At 49.3% G+C, this 18,851-nt stretch overlaps 1 protein-coding gene across 1 annotated transcript in view; it reads right to left on the reverse strand.

Annotated features, from left to right (window-relative positions):
- The window catches only part of PPP1R26 (protein phosphatase 1 regulatory subunit 26), a 100,248-nt gene extending 81,778 nt beyond the window's left edge, over positions 1-18,470 (reverse strand). The window contains exons 1-2 of the mRNA XM_063935899.1: positions 18,242-18,470; positions 8,432-11,845 (exon numbers count right to left, since the gene is read on the reverse strand). Coding sequence (XP_063791969.1) covers positions 8,432-11,790 — 3,359 coding nt within the window. The 5' untranslated portion in view covers positions 11,791-11,845; positions 18,242-18,470. The remainder of the gene's footprint in view (positions 1-8,431; positions 11,846-18,241) is intronic.
- Between the last annotated feature and the right edge of the window lie 381 nt (positions 18,471-18,851).

An 18,851-nucleotide genomic window follows, 5' to 3' on the forward strand; every position in this document is an offset into this window, starting at 1 on the left:
TATAATCCTGTGGAAGACTTCTGGGTGAAGTCCCCACTCTCCCCGGGTGGAGGTCGTGCTGAGGAAGTCTGCTTCCCAGTTGTCCACTCCCGGAATGAATACTGCTGACAGTGCTATCCCATGATTTTCCGCCCAGCGAAGAATCCTTGCAGCTTCTGTCATTGCCCTTCTGCTTCTTGTGCCACCCTGTCTGTTTACGTGGGTGACTGCCGTGATGTTGTCCGACTGGATCAACACCGGCTGTCCTTGAAGCAAAGGTCTTGCTAAGCTTAGAGCATTGTAAATGTCCCTTAGCTTCAGGATATTTATGTGAAGTGATGTCTCCAGGCTTGACCATAAGTCCTGGATATTCCTTCCCTGTGTGACTGCTCCCCAGCCTCGCAGGCTGGCATCCGTGGTTACCAGGACCCAGTCCTGAATGCCGAATCTGCGGCCCTCTAGAAGATGAGCACTCTGCAACCACCACAGGAGGGACACCCTTGTCCTTGGTGACAGGGTTATCCGCTGATGCATCTGAAAATGCGACCCGGACCATTTGTCCAGCAGGTCCCACTGGAAAGTTCTTGCGTGGAATCTGCCGAATGGGATTGCTTCGTAGGAAGCCCCCATTTTACCCAGAACCCTTGTGCATTGATGCACTGAGACTTGGCTCGGTTTGAGGAGGTTCCTGACTAGCTCGGATAACTCCCTGGCTTTCTCCTCCGGGAGAAACACCTTTTTCTGGACTGTGTCCAGGATCATCCCTAGGAACAGAAGACACGTCGACGGAACCAGCTGCGATTTTGGAATATTGAGAATCCAATCGTGCTGCCGCAACACTATCTGAGATAGTGCTACACCGACCTCCAACTGTTCCCTGGATCTTACCCTTATCAGGGAATCGTCCAAGTAAGGGATAACTAAAATTCCCTTCCTTCGAAGGATCATCATCATTTCGGCCATTACCTTGGTAAAGACCCAGGGTGCCGTGGACCATCCCTACGGCAGCGTCTGAACTGATAGTGACAGTTCTGTACCCTAAACCTGAGGTACCCTTGGTGAGAAGGGTAACTTTTGACATGAAGGTAAGCATCCTTGATGTCCCGAGACATCATGTAGTCCCCTTCTTCCAGGTTCGCAATCACTGCTCTGAGTGACTCAATCTTGAATTTGAACCTCTGTATGTAAGTGTTCAAAGATTTTAGAATCGGTCTCACCGAGCCGTCTGGCTTCGGTACCACAATAGTGTGGAATAATACCCCGTTCCCTGTTGCAGGAGGGGTACCTTGATTATCACCTGCTGGGAATACAGCTTGTGAATGGCTTCCAAAACTGCCTCCCTGTCAGAGGGAGACGTCGGTAAAGTCGACTTTTGGAAACGGCGAGGGGGAGACGTCTCGAATTCCAATATGTACCCCTGAGATATTACCTGAAGGATCCAGGGGTCTACTTGCGAGTGAGCCCACTGCGCACTGAAATTCATTGAGAACGGGCCCCCACCGTGCCTGAGCTTGTAAAGCCCTAGCGTCATACTGAGGGCTTGGCAGAGGCTGGAAAGGGTTTCTGTTCCTGGGAACTGGCTGATCTCTGCAGCCTTTTTCCTCTCCCTCTGTCACAAGCAGAAAAGAGGAACCTTTTGTCCGCTTGCCAACAAAGGACTGCGCCTGATAATACGGCGTCTTATTTTGAGAGGCGACCTGGGGTACAAATGTGGATTTCCCAGCTGTTGCCGTGGCCACCAGGTCTAAAAGACCGACCCCAAATGTCCCCTTTCAAAGGCAATACTTCCAAATGACGTTTGGAATCCGCATCACCTGACCATTTTACTGGTAGAATTGGACAACGCACTTATACTTGATGCCAGTCGGCAATTATTCCGCTGTGCATCATGCATATATAGAAATGCATCTTTTAAATGCTCTATAGGCAATAATATACTATCCTTATCTAGGATATCAATATTTCCAGTCAGGGAATCCGACCATGCCAACCCAGCACTGCACCTCCAGGCTGAGGCGATAGCTGGTCGCAGTATAACACCAGTATGTGTGTAAATACCTTTTTTTGGATACCCTCCTGCTTTCTATCAGCAGGATCCTTAAGGGCGGCCATCTCATGAGAGGGTAGAGCCCTTGTTCTTACAAGCGTGTGAGCGCCTTATCCCCCCTAGGGGGTGTTTCCCAATGCATCCTAACCTCTGGCGGGAAAGGGTATGCAGCCAATACTTTTTAAGAAATTATTAATTGTTATCGGGGGGAAACCCACGCATCATCACACATTTTATTTCTCAGATTCAGGAAAACTACAGGTAGTTTTTCCCTCACCGAACATAATACCCCTTTTTTGGTGGTACTCGTATTATCAGAAATGTATAAAACATTTTCCATTGTCTCAATCATGTAACGTGTGGCCCTACTGGAAATCACGGTTGTCTCTTCACCGTCGACACAGGAGTCAGTATCCGTGTCGGCGTCTGTATCTGCCATCTGCCTGACGGCCTATGAGACGTCTGGACAGGCACAAGCTGAGTAGCCGGCTGTCTCATGTCAACCACTGTTTTTTTTATATAGAGCTGACACTGTCACGTAATTTTCAACAGTACATCCACTCAGGTGTCGACCCCCTAGGGGGTGACATCACTGTTAGACACTCTGCTCCGCCTCCACATCATTTTCCTCCTCATACATGTCGACACACACATACCGACACCCAGCACACACACAGGGAATGCTCTGATAGAGGACAGGACCCACTTAGCCCTTTGGGGAGACAGAGGGAGAGTTTGCCAGCACACACCAGAGCGCTATATATGTATAGGGACAACCTTACAATAAGTGTCTATCCCTTATAGCTGCTTATATCTGTTATTTTGCCAAATAAGTGCCCCCCTCTCTTTTTTACCCTGTTTCTGTAGTTGCAGGATGCAGGGGAGATTCTGGGAGCCTTCCTACCAGCGGAGCTGTGTGGGAAAAATGGCGCTGTGTGCTGAGGAGATAGGCCCCGCCCCCTTCACGGCGGGCTCTTCTCCCGCTTTTTACTGGAAAACTGGCAGGGGTTAAATACATCCATATAGCCCAGGAGCTATATGTGATGTATTTTTCGCCAACTAAGGTAAATTCATTGCTTCCCAGGACGCCCCCCCCCAGCGTCCTGCACCCTCAGTGACCGGAGTGTGAAGTGTGCTGAGAGCAATGGCGCACAGATGCAGTGCTGTGCGCTACCTTATGAAGACAGGAAAGTCTTCTGCCGCCGATTTATGGACCTCTTCTTGCTTCAGCATCTGTAAGGGGGCCGGCGGCGCGGCTCCGGGACCCATCCATGGCTGGGCCTGTGATCGTCCCTCTGGAGCTAATGTCCAGTAGCCTAAGAAACCCAATCCACTCTGCACGCAGGTGAGTTCGTTTCTCTCCCCTAAGTCCCTCGATGCAGTGAGCCTGTTGCCAGCAGGTCTCACTGAAAATAAAAAACCTATTTAAACTTTTACTCTAAGCAGCTCAGGAGAGCCACCTAGATTGCACCCTTCTCGTAAGGGCACAAAATCTAACTGAGGCTTGGAGGAGGGTCATAGGGGGAGGAGCCAGTGCACACCAGCTAGTCCTAAAGCTTTTACTTTGTGCCCAGTCTCCTGCGGAGCCGCTATTCCCCATGGTCCTTTCGGAGTCCCCAGCATCCACTAGGACGTCAGAGAAATATTGTTTTTTTGCAGAAGAACTACAAGTCCCAGCAAACCTCCCCCGCAAGCTGGTACTTGGAGAACCACAAGTACCAGCATGCGGGGGGGAAACGGGCCAGCTGGTACCTGTAGTTCTACTGCAAAAAAATACCCAACAAAAAACAGGACACGCACACCATGAAAGTAAAACTTTATTACATACATGCCGACACACATACTTACCTATGTTGGCACGCCGACTGTGTCCACGTCTCCGTCTGTCCACACGTCTCCAAGAATCCGGGGTACCTGAAAATATAATTATATACTCACCTAAATCCAGTGTCCTGTTCTTTTATTTGTAATCCACGTACTTGGCAAAAAAACAAACCGCATACCTGATCCACACGGACTGAAAGGGGTCCCATGTTTTCACATGGGACCCCTTTCCCCGAATGCTGAGACCCCCTGTGACTCCTGTCACAGAGAGTCCCTTCAGGCAATCAGGGAGCGCCACGTCGTGGCACTCTCCTGATTGGCTATGCGCGCATTACACAGCCCCCTCCATTATGTTCAATGGATCGGGTATGCGGTTTTTTGTTTTTGCCAAGTACGTGGATTACAAATATCACTGGACACTGGATTTAGGTGAGAATAATTTTATTTTCAGGTACCCCGGATTGTCGTCGACATTGGAGACGTGGGCAGTCGGCGTGTCAACGTAGGTAAGTATGTGTGTGTCGGTGTGCATGTATGTAATAAAGTTTTACTTTCAAGGTGTGCGTGTCCTGTTTTTATTTGGGTATTTTTTTTGCAGAAGAACTACAGGTACCAGCGGCCCCCTTTTTACCCCCGCAAGCTGGTACTTGTAGTTCTTCTGCAAAAAAACATATTCTTTCATTTTCAACAAGGCTATCAGCCCCCCATCTACAGCCCATGGATGGGGGGGGGAGAGACAGCCTCGGGCTTCACCCCTGGCCCTTGGGGTGACTAGTTGGGTATTTAATGCCACGGCCGCAGGGAGCGGTATAAAAGTGTCCCCCGGCTGTGGCATTATCTCCCCAGCTAGTGGAGCCCGGTGCTGGTACAAAAAATACGGGGGACCCCTACGCTTTTTGTCCCCTGTATTTTTTGCACCAGGACCAGGCGCAGAGCCCGGTGCTGGTTGTTAAAATACGGGGGGATCCCCTGTCATTTTCCCCCCGTATTTTTGCAACCAGGACCGGCTCAAAGAGCCCGAGGCTGGTTATGCTTAGGAGGGGGGACCCCACGCATTTTTTCCCCGTGTTTTTTAACCATTTCTGCGCCGTCGGAAAAGTCGAATCCAGGACGCACTTATCAGTCAATTCCTCCGTTTTTCGATAGCGGGACTGTCGAATCCGTTTTGTATTGAATATGTCGAATTCCGCCACCCCCCGCCCGGAATTCGACTGACGAATGGCGTCAGATTTAAAAATGCATATACCCCTTAATTCTTTGCGTCTTGTCTTATTAGCTTTCTGCTAATTTTTGCTACGTTTTCTGCAAATATTTGCAAACCGGAGTCTTTTAGTAAAGTGGTACCCAAACTCGATTCTGAAGACACCCTAACAGTTAAAGATATTTGTGCTTGAGCACAGGTGGCAGGCCCTCAGTCAATTTGATGTAACCATCTGTGCTCAAGGATGGATCTCCTTAAAACCTGGACCGTAAGGGCTATATTTACCAAAATGAGGGTTTACATTAGTGATGCTGCCTATAGCAACAAATCAGATTGTAGCCATTATCTTCTAGAAGGTTCTAGATAAATAAGTAGAATGTGATTGGTTGCTTTGGCCAATATCTCCACTTCTGCAAACCCGCATTTTAGTATATATACCCCCCTTAGGGTACCTGGAGGACATAGTTTCGGAAAACGTGCTGGTTACAAGCAGTACACTGGCCATCGGACTGTTGCGGTATGCAATGCAGTTTAGAGGACAGAAGGTAACGGGGCACACGACTGTATTCATTACCGTGGCACCAGATAGAGGGGCCCTTGGTGCCATCTCAGCAGAGTTAAGGATTTAGAGCAGATGAATCGGCACTCACCCCAAATAGTCTAAAGTGCTCAGGTGCCATCCGGACATATTCATGTATACAACAGTCCCAGCAGGCAGCGGCACTCAGAGGCTGGTAGCAAAAAAAGTGCATTTCATTCATCCCTTCAAATCCATCTCAAGGTTCCGGGGCCGTGGCACCCCTTTATCATGGTATCACCTTCATAAAGGGGCGCCACGGGCCCGAAACGTTGGGATGGATTTGAAGTGATGAATTAAATACACACACACGCTTGTAACAGCAAGTAGTAGCAAAAAAAAAAAAAAAAAAGTGTGTATGTATATAAATATATATATATATATATATATATATATATATATTTATTTTTATTTTAGAAGGAAACTGACAGCACTCAGTCACTCAATACATTAAAAATGCAGACCTAGTCTAAATGTAAGGTCGACGTTTTCGGAGATCTTGGGGTATATTTAATTAGGGTTGGGTCCATTCCGACATGCATTTGTCGGAATGGATCCGACAACCCCTATTCAATCTCATCTCAATTCGACTCTTAAAAAGTCGAATGGGGATGAGAGAACGGAGAGGGGGAGCCGTGGGCAGACGGAGGAGGATCAGCGCCAACAGCAGTGCTGCAGGAGGATGTCGCACAGCCGCCCGACCTCACGGCAGTGTCCACCCGGCTCCAGCAAGCGTGACCTCACTTGCTGGAGCCGGGTGGAAGCTGCTGTGAGCGGCGCGGCTGTGACATCCTGTTGCGACGCTGTGCTGTAGCACTGATCTCCCCTATATGCCCGCGGATGTCCCACGTCTCCCCGCGGCTCTCCTCCCCCCCCCCCCCCCTCCCCTGGGTCCCACATCTCAGGCCGACATTTTTTTATGTCGGACTGAGATGGTCGGAAACGGCGTTTCACTCAAAGGTACGTGAATCGGCAGCTATACCACCGATTCACGTACTATTCGACAGGTCAAATTCCACGACTTGTCGAATAAAAACTGCTGGGACCGAATAGGTCGAATCACTATTCGACCTTAAAAAGTCGAAAAACTGCTGTCTTTTTTCGACAGACCGCAGTTTTCGACCCTAATTGAATATACCCCGTTATCTCGATTATCAAGATGTCCGAGTGCCGTCACTTTCCTTTCACTTTTGTGAATGGCCCTGGAGCAAGCTGCAGTTTAACGTAGGCGTCTTGGACCCTATGGAATTAAATAAATAGATGGGATCCGTTCAATCTGCCGGCTGTCGGGATCCGTATGTAATCCAAATAGATATATAAAATGATGGTGATGTGTTCACTGTAGCCACCTGCAGGGGCATTTTTCAGATAGTAAAACCACACCTTTCCTTCATGAAAACCGTGATCTGTCCAGTATCATTGATTTCTTATTACGTGGGGGAGGGGATAGAAGATAAGGACTTTTTAAAATGAATGAAGAGTGCAAGTCACCTCATTGGAAAACCGAGCACAAGTTTTTATAGGCCCTGAAGGCAGGGCGCATCAAACAGCACAGCGACAAACCTAGGCCTAGTATTTACTCTGCGTCCCGCCAATTTGCGCACCTTTTGCAGTTACAAGACACAGGGATGTAATCATTCTTTCAAAGGATTTCTTTTATATAAATGTCTTTACATCATTTACACAGCCTACATAGAACAATGTCAGGTTACTACTAATCACTGCCTGCGTGTCAGTTAGGGTCGGTGAGAAGGAGAACAGAAGGCTTCTAAATACACAAATTTAGAAAAAAAAACAAAAAACACATTTGTAATTGCAACACTTAAAAACAAGATTATGTTAAAAAGCCGTGGAAAGGAAATCCTTCAGGTGCCAGATTGGCATTAAAAGTATCTAGTAAAAGGAAAGCTTTGCCAGATAAAAGATGACAAAACAAGACGTATATATTTGCCATATTTACATGTTATCCAACTTACACATTTTTTGGAATGTTTACTGACCTAGTCGGAACACGGTAAGGAGTGACTGATGACATGTTACATGTAATCCGACGCACAGCGGCTGCAGCCAATTGGTGGTCTGAACCAATAATTACAGTCTATTAATTACCTAGCAAATAGCCCCCCTAGTGGTGTCACCAATGGCTAAGTGAGCAGACAGTCTGCATTGTCAAATATCGGTTCCGCCCACAAATTGGATGAGTCCGCGGTGCGCAGGTGACAGGTTAATGAAACACTTTAGGGAAACTTAGAAATTACCCCCCCCCCCTGAAACAGTGATTGTTACCCATTTAGGCCTCACCGCAAAGCGCAAGCGGCTCACATCCGCTGCGATCTGCTCGTTGCCTCTTTTACAATGAACCTAAACATAAGCATACAGTACTTTGGTCCACTTGCCGAATTCAAATTAAGAACTGACTTTATAAGGTAGTCAGCCTATTCAAGCTACGTGTGCGTTACATGGGGAACGCGGTTTCAGAATGGGCAGAGACGTCTACGTCCTATTTCACCATAAATTAAAAATAACACTCGGAGCGCTACACTGTTGCCAATATGTAAAAATATGCAAATCTTTCTTACAGAACGTAGACGTGGGGCAGATGTGCGCCAAGCGCCATAAAACACAGGAGTTATGTATTGCTTTGGAAAAACAAACAAATGAACTTGACTAATTGCTTTGGAGTCGAGTGTACGCTTATCTTAATAAAAAAAAAAAAGGGCCCTTTAATGCCTGTGCCCTACTTTACATCAGTCTTCACACTATGTACAATGGTCCTATACATCTATGGTACTGAATTACTTACACCTTATCTCTCTGCACTGAGCTGTCGCTGCTTCTCACACTGCTACTACAGGCTTCCGCTTTCTCATTAAAATTCCCAGGCCTGACGCCACCTTCTAGCCCTTCTCTGGCTGTGTTACTGAGGGATGATACCTCTCCTGCCTTGTCTGGGGCACTGCCCATGATCTCGCTGCTTCGGTTCGGCTGAAAGGAAAATGGGGCGGCACGTGCTGAAGGGTGTGAGGCTACCTGACCGTGACAGTACTGTATACTCATAAGATTTAGACCAGAGTCATAAGCTGCTGTGTTGATGGGGAGACACAACGGGCTGGAAGCGTCCTGAACCACTTTGGTCGTCACGACGTACAAAGCCGGACGGACCACGGGAGCCCCGATTGAGAAAGCAGGCGCTTGTACCACTTTAGGCTGTTCCAAAATCAACGTTTTTTTCTGGACTGTCTGACAACTTCCCAACTGCCTGATGGTCCCTCCGGGATTGTAAATTTCAGTCGCTACCCTGGTAGCGCCAGTTTTCCCTAGGTTTAAAAGGAGCTGCTGCTCAGTTCCGGAAATGTATTTAAGACCTGCAACAAAGTTACCAGAAAGGGGGACATTCCCTTGCGAACCGTTCACTCCAGTTTTTACGACCACTCTTTCGGGAGTCTTCTCGGCCGGTCTTATGATCCGGTTTTGCTCCACTACGCAACTTCTCTTCACAATGACACTGTGCACAGGGGTAACTCCCTTGGGTATGTCCGCAGGGTGTTGGTGCAGACGTCCAACTCGTGCGACGCCATCTTTAAAACCACACACCCGCTGTATCACCGCCGGCTGTGTCATGGGGGCGAGGGATCTGTTTTTCTCTCTGACTTTTTGAAGTATCGTCTCGGTCACAGAACGAGACAAAACTCTGGGTTCTTGCTTTACAGGTGGGGGAGGATTGCTCAAGCAGGCTGGAGAAGCTTCCACCTTGTTGACGTTAGGGCTGGTAACAGTAGAGGGTGTCTTTTGCGTTGCTAAAATCTCGGCAGACTCCAGAGCTCGCTTGGCCAAAAACTTTCTTATTTCTTGCTCAATGCTGTCATCACTGTCCACGGAGCTACTGTCTTGTACAGCAGGTAAGGCACTGTTCGATTTCATAGACCTGTCGGAGGCACAAGCTGGTTTAGACTCAACGGATTTGTCACTAGAGTAGGACAAATCGGTATTTCCTGCGGTGCTCTTTATCTCTTCTTTCAATTTCATATTTGTTTTGGACTTTAAGTTTACTTTTGGGTCATTACAATTTACAAGGTGGCCCTTGACTGCGGGAGCTTTAGAGCTGCTGTAATTTTGCTCGCTACTGCCAAAAAAGGTCTCTAGAGGCCTGGCTGTTGTCTCGCCAAACTGGACTTTTTTCTTGCACTGCGGTCTACCATCTTTCGGTCTCTTTTTGCATTTCCTCTTTGACCGCAGGAGGTCCTTTATAGCCGAATCTAGATCTTCATCGCTGTCCAAAGAGCTGCTCTTATCACCGCTGCAAATACTCCTCATTTTCATGTACATCTTTCTCTTACAGCCGCTCAACCCTGGAGAGGACTCAAGACTTTCTACAGCCTTGAAAATGCGTTGCTTGGCCTCGTCCGACTGTTCCTCCGTGCAGATTTTTGCACTTTTGCCCAGCAAGTTTTCATTCTGGGGTAAGGCAGAGTTTACTGCACTGGGGTCGACCTTCGAAGATCTCTTTTCCAAGTTTCCACCTTTTTCCACCAAGTCTTTCTGCAAAGTGTTCTCATTTGATTTCCTTTTCAGTGGCTTGATACTGGAAAGAGATTGGTGCTTCACGTGTTCAGGCCTCAGCTCCTTTGGCAATGGCTGTTTCTCCGAGGATGTGCACAGGCTTTCAGCGTGAGCCTTGCGAGCCAAAAACGTTCTTATCTCTTGTTCTATGCTGTCGTCGCTGTCGACTGTGCTGTCACTGGCGTCGGAGGCTACCGGCTGAGCGGAGGGCGTTTCCTGTGAAGCTGCAAGAGTACTTACTGATTTTGAAGGTAAAATTGCTTTAGAAATGTCAAGTATTGCTTCAGCGCACATTAACTCAGCAGCCGTTTCAGCCCTGCGCGTCGCCTGTACTCCGACTTCGCGTGTCGGGCTTCTGTCATCTCCAAGATTAAATGTCCTTTTACTTGTGAGCGGGTGACAACCTAAGGAGTCTTCAGATGCCGCGTGTCTGCTGTTAGGCAGTTTCCTTTTTCTGCAGTCCGTCTTCTTAGGGGATTCAGGAGAATAGGTTTTATCCAGGCAGTGACTAAAGTTCGATGCTGCAATGACTGCGCTTTTTGCTTCTTTCTCCACAGCGCCGTGACCGCCTGCCAGACGGCTTTTTTCCAGCTGGTAGAGCTGAATTGCTTCCTCGATACCGTCATCGCTGCTAGAGTCGGAGAGTTCTACACGTTGCCTCGAGACGACTTCCTTTAGCTTATGCCGCTTGTGGGGAGCAGACGCTGGTTTGAGGCAGAAGTTAGGTTTTAAACTTTCAGCTTTTGGTTTCGGAGGATGTTTCGGCTGCGCATTAAGACTGTCAGGTGGAGGCTTGCCAGCTAGACCCTTAATTCCTTGCTTGGGGGCTTGTTTATCGACGGCCTTGATATGATTTTGCTTTGGTTTGACAGTCGTGTTGTTGTTGCTCCCAGACGTGGCCTCCCTGGTGCTGTTCTGCAGTTTCTTATTTATTAAAAACTGCTGGATCTCATCACTGATGCTCTGCTCGAAGGAGTCATCACTGCCCGGCGAGGAAGAACGGGACTGACCCTGCAGCGTGAAAGCGTCGCAGACATTGGTTGACGTCACCATTTTCACAGGAGATTTCCTCGCCGGTACATTACACTGAGCTGCTTTTAGCCTTTCCGCATCATTATCGCTACGGCTTGGGCTCTTTGCTACGTCGGACAACGGGGCCACATTGCCTTTGTTTTTCAAGTACTCCTGAATAGCTTCTTCAATGTCTCGGTCAACAGAGTCATCGCTATCGGAGTCCAGAGCAAGAGTCCCCAGCTGGGAGCTCTCTCCTTTATATTGCTTGAATTGTGGCGGAACTACCAGCGTGGCCTTTTCACTGTGGTGCCCTTTAAACAGCGTGGCACTAGCTTTCAGTCCTCTGTCAATGTTAGGTTCCCCCTTTCTATTCTTCTGCATAATACGCTCATATTCGATGGTCACAGGTAGAGAAGACACATCATTCTGATGACTGTCTAGAATGCCTTGAACATTGGTAGTTATGGGAATACTGGAGACCTGGGAAGACGGAGAGAGGGACTCTGCTACTCTACGGGCGGCGTTGTGTCCAAATGGAGTCCATTGCGTCTGAAAAGCTGCCAGTGGAGGGACATTCACAAGGAACATGCTAGCGGAGTGCGCAGCCGTCTGCAAAGTAAAGAGCGCCGGAAGCGGTCACATCCTATAAGATAAAAAAAGAAAGCGACAAAATGTAAATACAGGAATTCAGGGCTGTTATATAAGTTCCAACTATTATGGAGGAAAGAAAAAAACAGGATAGTGTTCATTCTAGCACCCTGCACCTTTCAAATCTGGTGCAGTTCTTCTTTCCTGCCTGGGGTGTCGCTCTCTGCTGTGGTGCTTCTCAGCACACTCTGATCTGTTACTGAGTGCTGTGATACAGACCTGTGTGTGCTGTGAAGCACCAGAGCAGAGAGCGACACCCCAGGCAGGAAAGAGGAACTGCACAGGATTTGAAAGGTGCAGGGTGCTAGAATGAACACTACAGGTCATAATGAAATAGTGCAAATAACTGGTAGTTACAATAGAATTGGACCACTGGTAGTTTAAATAGAAGTACTGATGGGAGTTAGGGCTTAATTCAGAGCTGGTCGCTCCTCTGTGAATTTGCAGAGTTCTGCGATCAGATAGTCACCGCCCAAACAGAGTGAAAATCCGCCCCGTGCAAGTCTGCGTACGCCGTGTGAAAAGATTTGCAAACGCCAGTCAACTGCAAATCCGTTTGCAACTCACCATCAAATGATTTTTACCAGTTTGTGCAGTGTGCGCGCAGCCCAGGACTTACTCCTACAGTGCGATACAAACAGGCTGATCAGGGCCTGGAGCGGACTTCACACGCCCTCCCTGAAACCGCCTGGGAACGCCTGCGTTTTTCCTGACAATCCCAGAAAACGTCCAGTAACCACCCCCCAAACGTCAACTTCCTGTCAACCAGCCTGCGTTCGCCTAGCGATGAAAAAAGACACAGGATTATTTGCGGTTTGGCCTCACGCCTGCGCATTACAATCCGTACGCACGCGCAGTTGTTCAATAATCGGCCGCTGTGCGATTTTGCACAACAGCGACCAGGTGTGAATTAGACTCGTAATCCAGATCAAGTAACAGAGATGGAGTTAAAGCATAAATCTGTAGTAAAGCAGCCATAGCACATAGTGGGATGTATAATCCAGTCACATAGCATATAGGCTTTTTTCCCTTCTTTAAACTGCACATTGCCAACCTTGTAAGTATGCATTTAACTATTTTCTTTGATATCCTCCTACAAATCATTTTACGGTTTATTTATATAACACCATATTCCAATGCACTTTACAACTGTGAACACAGTAATGAAACAAGACTGGGTAATAACAGACGGAGAGGTAGCAGGGTCTTGCTCGCAAGCGGACACTCTATAGTGCTTAGTGGGATGCAGAATCCAGTCACATAGCAGTGTTGCCAGAAATATTGGCATGGGGTCAGAGGGTTGTTTAAGTAAGGAAAGAACCCACGTAAATTGTGTTTGAACTGTGTCAAGAGCAAGTAATTAGAATAGCGTAGATGTAGTGTTCATTCTCGCACCCTGCAAGTGTCACAGTTTAGTTCCGTGCAGTTTCTCTTTCTTGCCAGAGTGTACTAGAAGCACCAGAGCAGAGAGAGACACCCCAGACAAGAAAGAGGAGCTGCACGGGTGCTAGAATCAACACTATGTGTATGGTTCTGATAATTGATAAGCTGCCTGAAGAGTGGTTTTTAGGGAATGTTTGAAGGCTTGGAGGCTAAAGGGAAGTCTTGTTGGGCATATAATGGCAATTCACAGAGTGAGTGCAGCACGAAGAAAGTCCTGTTATTGGGAATGGAAATATGTAATGCATGTGCATGAGTGATGCAGATCTTGCAAAGAGTGGAGGAGGTGAATTGGGAGATATCCTGCAACAGAAGAATGTATGTGTAGTCTTATATGCTATATCAATCTAAATAACTCTCTGGCAAACAGGGTCATTCTCTTATCATGACATGTTATAGCAGAGGATGTAACCCCGAAAAACAAAGCTAAAAAAAGGGAAGTGAGGGAACAAAGCCTCTCTGCTCCCTACCTTGTGTCCTGTGACTGTGGTTGCCACGGTATTCAAATATAGAGATTGATAAATCACTAATAGCAGCTTGAATAAACAAACCAAGGAACAATGGTTACAACCAAGCAGCTTCTTAGAAGCCTGCATCTGATTAATGTTAAAAAATATATATATTTTTTTTCATGAGATCAAAACTTTCAAATCTTAATCTTTTTGGTGACTGAACAAAGGAAGGCTGTCTCTTACTGACCCGAGTAACTGCTATAGGTTTAATAACCCAATCCAAGAAAAAACTGCAGACTGAAACAAACCTTTCATTACGACAATGACATTAACTTATACAATGTTCCTCCCACTTTGAAATAAATGCCTGAAAACATCCCAGAGGTTGGACAGTAAAGCAAACCTGCTGCCATTTGGTAGTCATTGCTATAAGTGCCCCTACCCGCAGGATACTGGAAGGGGAACCCGGCTGCTACATTTGGTAGTTAGGAGTCATTGCTATAAGTGACGCTATCCGCAGGATACTGGAAGGGGAACCCGGCTGCTACATTTGGTAGTTAGGAGTCATTGCTATAAGTGCCCCTATCCGCAGGCTACTGGAAGGGGAACCCGGCTGCTACATTTGGTAGTTAGGAGTCATTGCTATAAGTGCCCCTACCCGCAGGATACTGGAAGGGGAACCCGGCTGCTACATTTGGTAGTTAGGAGTCATTGCTATAAGTACCCCTACCCGCAGGATACTGGAAGGGGAACCCGGCTGCTACATTTGGTAGTTAGGAGTCATTGCTATAAGTGCCCCTACCCGCAGGATACTGCAGGGGAACCCGGCTGCTACATTTGGTAGTTAGGAGTCATTGCTATAAGTGCCCCTACCCGCAGGATACTGGAAGGGGAACCCGGCTGCTACATTTGGTAGTAAGGAGTCATTGCTATAAGTGCCCCTACCCGCAGGATACTGGAAGGGGAACCCGGCTGCTACATTTGGTAGTTAGGAGTCATTGCTATAAGTGCCCCTACCCGCAGGATACTGCAGGGGAACCCGGCTGCTACATTTGGTAGTTAGGAGTCATTGCTATAAGTGCCCCTACCCGCAGGATACTGCAGGGGAACCCGGCTGCTACATTTGGTAGTTAGGAGTCATTGCTATAAGTGCCCCTACCCGCAGGATACTGGAAGGGGAACCCGGCTGCTACATCTGGTAGTTAGGAGTCATTGCTATAAGTGCCCCTACCCGCAGGTTACTGGAAGGGGAACCCGACTGCTACATTTGGTAGTTAGGAGTCATTGCTATAAGTGCCCCTATCCGCAGGATACTGGAAGGGGAACCCGGCTGCTACATTTGGTAGTTAGGTCAGGAGTCATTGCTATAAGTGCCCCTACCCGCAGGATCCTGGAAGGGGAACCCGGCTGCTACATTTGGTAGGTAGGAGTCATTGCTATAAGTGCCGCTATCTGCAGGATACTGGAAGGGGAACCCGGCTGCTACATTTGGTAGTTAGGAGTCAGTCATTGCTATAAGTGCCCCTACCCGCAGGATACTGGAAGGGGAACCCGGCTGCTACATTTGGTAGGTAGGAGTCATTGCTATAAGTGCCGCTATCTGCAGGATACTGGAAGGGGAACCCGGCTGCTACATTTGGTAGTTAGGAGTCAGTCATTGCTATAAGTGCCCCTACCCGCAGGATACTGGAAGGGGAACCCGGCTGCTACATTTGGTAGTTAGGAGTCATTGCTATAAGTGCCCCTACCCGCAGGATACTGGAAGAGGAACCCGGCTGCTACATTTGGTAGTTAGGAGTCATTGCTATAAGTGCCCCTATCCGCAGGATACTGGAAGGGGAACCCGGCTGCTACATTTGGTAGTTAGGAGTCATTGCTATAAGTGCCCCTACCCGCAGGATCCTGGAAGGGGAACCCGGCTGCTACATTTGGTAGGTAGGAGTCATTGCTATAAGTGCCGCTATCCGCAGGATACTGGAAGAGGAACCTGGCTGCTACATTTGATAGTTAGGAGTCATTGCTATAAGTGCCCCTATCCTATCCGCAGGATACTGGAAGAGGAACCTGGCTGCTACATTTGGTAGTTAGGAGTCATTGCTATAAGTGCCGCTATCCGCAGGATACTGGAAGGGGAACCCGGCTGCTACATTTGGTAGTTAGGAGTCATTGCTATAAGTGCCCCTACCCGCAGGATACTGGAAGGGGAACCCGGCTGCTACATTTGGTAGTTAGGAGTCATTGCTATAAGTGCCCCTACCCGCAGGATACTGGAAGGGAAACCCGGCTGCTACATTTGGTAGGTAGGAGTCATTGCTATAAGTGCCGCTATCTGCAGGATACTGGAAGGGGAACCCGGCTGCTACATTTGGTAGTTAGGAGTCATTGCTATAAGTGCCCCTACCCGCAGGATACTGGAAGGGAAACCCGGCTGCTACATTTGGTAGTTAGGAGTCATTGCTATAAGTGCCCCTACCCGCAGGATACTGGAAGGGGAACCCGACTGCTACATTTGGTAGTTAGGAGTCATTGCTATAAGTGCCCCTATCCGCAGGATACTGGAAGGGGAACCCGGCTGCTACATTTGGTAGTTAGGAGTCATTGCTATAAGTGCCCCTACCCGCAGGATACTGGAAGGGGAACCCGGCTGCTACACTTGGCCTCACCCGCCTATTGCTCAACAACAGACTGACTAGGTAAAGCAGCGCATGCTGTTGTTCACGCTACACGGGACATGATCGGACACTATAAACATTGCCACATGAATGAGGACAGACAATGTATGTCATCTACAGACGTGTGTACATCAGCTGGTGGATAAATGACAGGCAAAAGTTTGGGATTCCCAAATAACCCAGACGGCTATTCTGTGTATATGGTGTTATGTAGCAAAGTGTGATATACAATGTAACAATGGCATGTCAGAGAACAGTCTGCTGCGGATATAATGCCAAGGCGGACAAAGACAGGCTTGTGGGCCGCCTCGCAGGTAGCGGGAGCTATGTGAGCAAGAGCCTTATGTGCATCAGCAGTGCAGTGTGTGTGCAGTAGGCAGTGCGTAATGCAGAGCACCGTAGTAAATAGCAGTGCTCTGTCTGCAGTATGTAGCATTGTAGTGTGCACAGGAGAGCTCTCTGCAAAGTGCTGTGTATGTAGATGGTAATGTGTGTAGCAGGCAATACAGTAGGCCTCTGGGTGCAATAGCAAACTGCGTGTAGCACAGCTGTATTTAAAAGGTAATGTGGTGTATGTAGCAGAGCCCTGTGTGTATGTGTGAGGGTGGCAGCAGCAGAGCCCCATGTGCAGTGCGGCGGCAGCAGCAGAGCCCCGTGTGTATGTGTGCAGTGTGGCAGCAGCAGAGCCCTGTATGTGTGCAGTGTGGCAGCAGCAGAGCCCTGTATGTGTGCAGTGTGGCAGCAGCAGAGCCCTGTATGTGTGCAGTGTGGCAGCAGCAGAGCCCTGTATGTGTGCAGTGTGGCAGCAGCAGAGCCCTGTATGTGTGCAGTGTAGCAGCAGCAGAGCCCTGTATGTGTGCAGTGTGGCAGCAGCAGAGCCTATGGGTGGGTAGAGAGTGGTAGTAGCAGAGCCCCGTGTGTATGTGCGCAGTGTGGCGGCAGCAGAGTTCCGTGTGTGTGTGTGTGCAGTGTGGCAGCAGCAGAGCCCTGTGTGTGTGTGTTTGCAGTGTGGCAGCAACAGAGCCCTGTGGGTGGGTAGAGAGTGGCAGCAGCAGAGCCCTGTGTGTATGCGTGCAGTGTGGCAATAGCAGAGCCCTGTGTGTATGCATGCAGTGTGGCAGTAGCAGAGCCCTGTGTATATGTGTGTGTGCGCAGTGTGGTAGCAGCAGAGCCCTGTGAGTGGGTAGGCAGTGGTAGAGCCCTGTGTGCAGCGTGGCAGCAGCAGAGCCCTGTGTGCAGCGTGGCAGCAGCAGAGCCCTGTGTGCAGCGTGGCAGCAGCAGAGCCCTGTGGGTAGGTAGACAGTGGTAGTAGCAGAGCCCTGTGGGCAGTGTGGCAGCAGCAGAGCCCTGTGTGCAGTGTGGCAGCAGCAGAGCCCTGTGTGCAGTGTGGCAGCAGCAGAGCCCTGTGTGCAGTGTGGCAGCAGCAGAGCCCTGTGTGCAGTGTGGCAGCAGCAGAGCCCTGTGTGCAGTGTGGCAGCAGCAGAGCCCTGTGTGCAGTGTGGCAGCAGCAGAGCCCTGTGTGTATGTGGGCAGTGTGGCAGTAGCAGAGCCCTGTGTGTATGTGGGCAGTGTGGCAGTAGCAGAGCCCTGTGTGTATGTGGGCAGTGTGGCAGTAGCAGAGCCCTGTGGGTGAGTAGAGGGCGGCAGCAGCAGAGCTGTGTGCTGCAGGGTCACATGCAGCAGCGGCAGTAGCAGAGCCCTGTGGGTGGGTAGGAGCTGCGGACCAGTCCCCGCCCTCTCTACCCCGGATCCCCGGACCTCTGACTCTGCAGCCCGGCCTCACACAGGCCCAACTCGGCGACAGCAGCCCGACTCCCGCCTGCTCACCTGCCCGGCGGCTCCAACCCATGTCCGGCTCGGGATGCGATATCGGGATCCATGCCCGGTCCTGGAACGGCCTGACAGTCCCGGTAACACCGAGCACCGGCCGCAGAGCTCCGCACCACACTCCAACAAGCGATGCAACCCGGAGATGCGCACGTACGGCCGTGAGCGCGCACTGTCTCAGCCCCTCCGCTCAGCGTCAGCGCGTCACTGTTACCATGGAGATGCCGCCCGACAACTCCCAGTACTAGGCCTCATGTCACCAGCAGCAGCTGCAGCAGTGTGTGACCCTCCCAGGCTGTGCCCCCAGTGTATACACAGTCACACCCACAGTGCCCCCAGTGTATACACAGTCACACACACAGTGCCCCTAGTGTATACACAGTCACACCCACCACAGTGCCCCAGTGTATACACAGTCACACCCACAGTGCCCCCAGTGTATACACAGTCACACCCACCACAGTGCCCCCAGTGTATACACAGTCACACCCACAGTGCCCCCAGTGTATACACAGTCACACCCACCACAGTGCCCCCAGTGTATACACAGTCACACCCACAGTGCCCCCAGTGTATACACAGTCACACCCACCACAGTGCCCCCAGTGTA

The sequence above is a fragment of the Pseudophryne corroboree genome, chromosome 8 (genome assembly GCF_028390025.1).
Source record: "Pseudophryne corroboree isolate aPseCor3 chromosome 8, aPseCor3.hap2, whole genome shotgun sequence".
In the NCBI taxonomy this organism is placed as follows: domain Eukaryota; kingdom Metazoa; phylum Chordata; class Amphibia; order Anura; family Myobatrachidae; genus Pseudophryne; species Pseudophryne corroboree.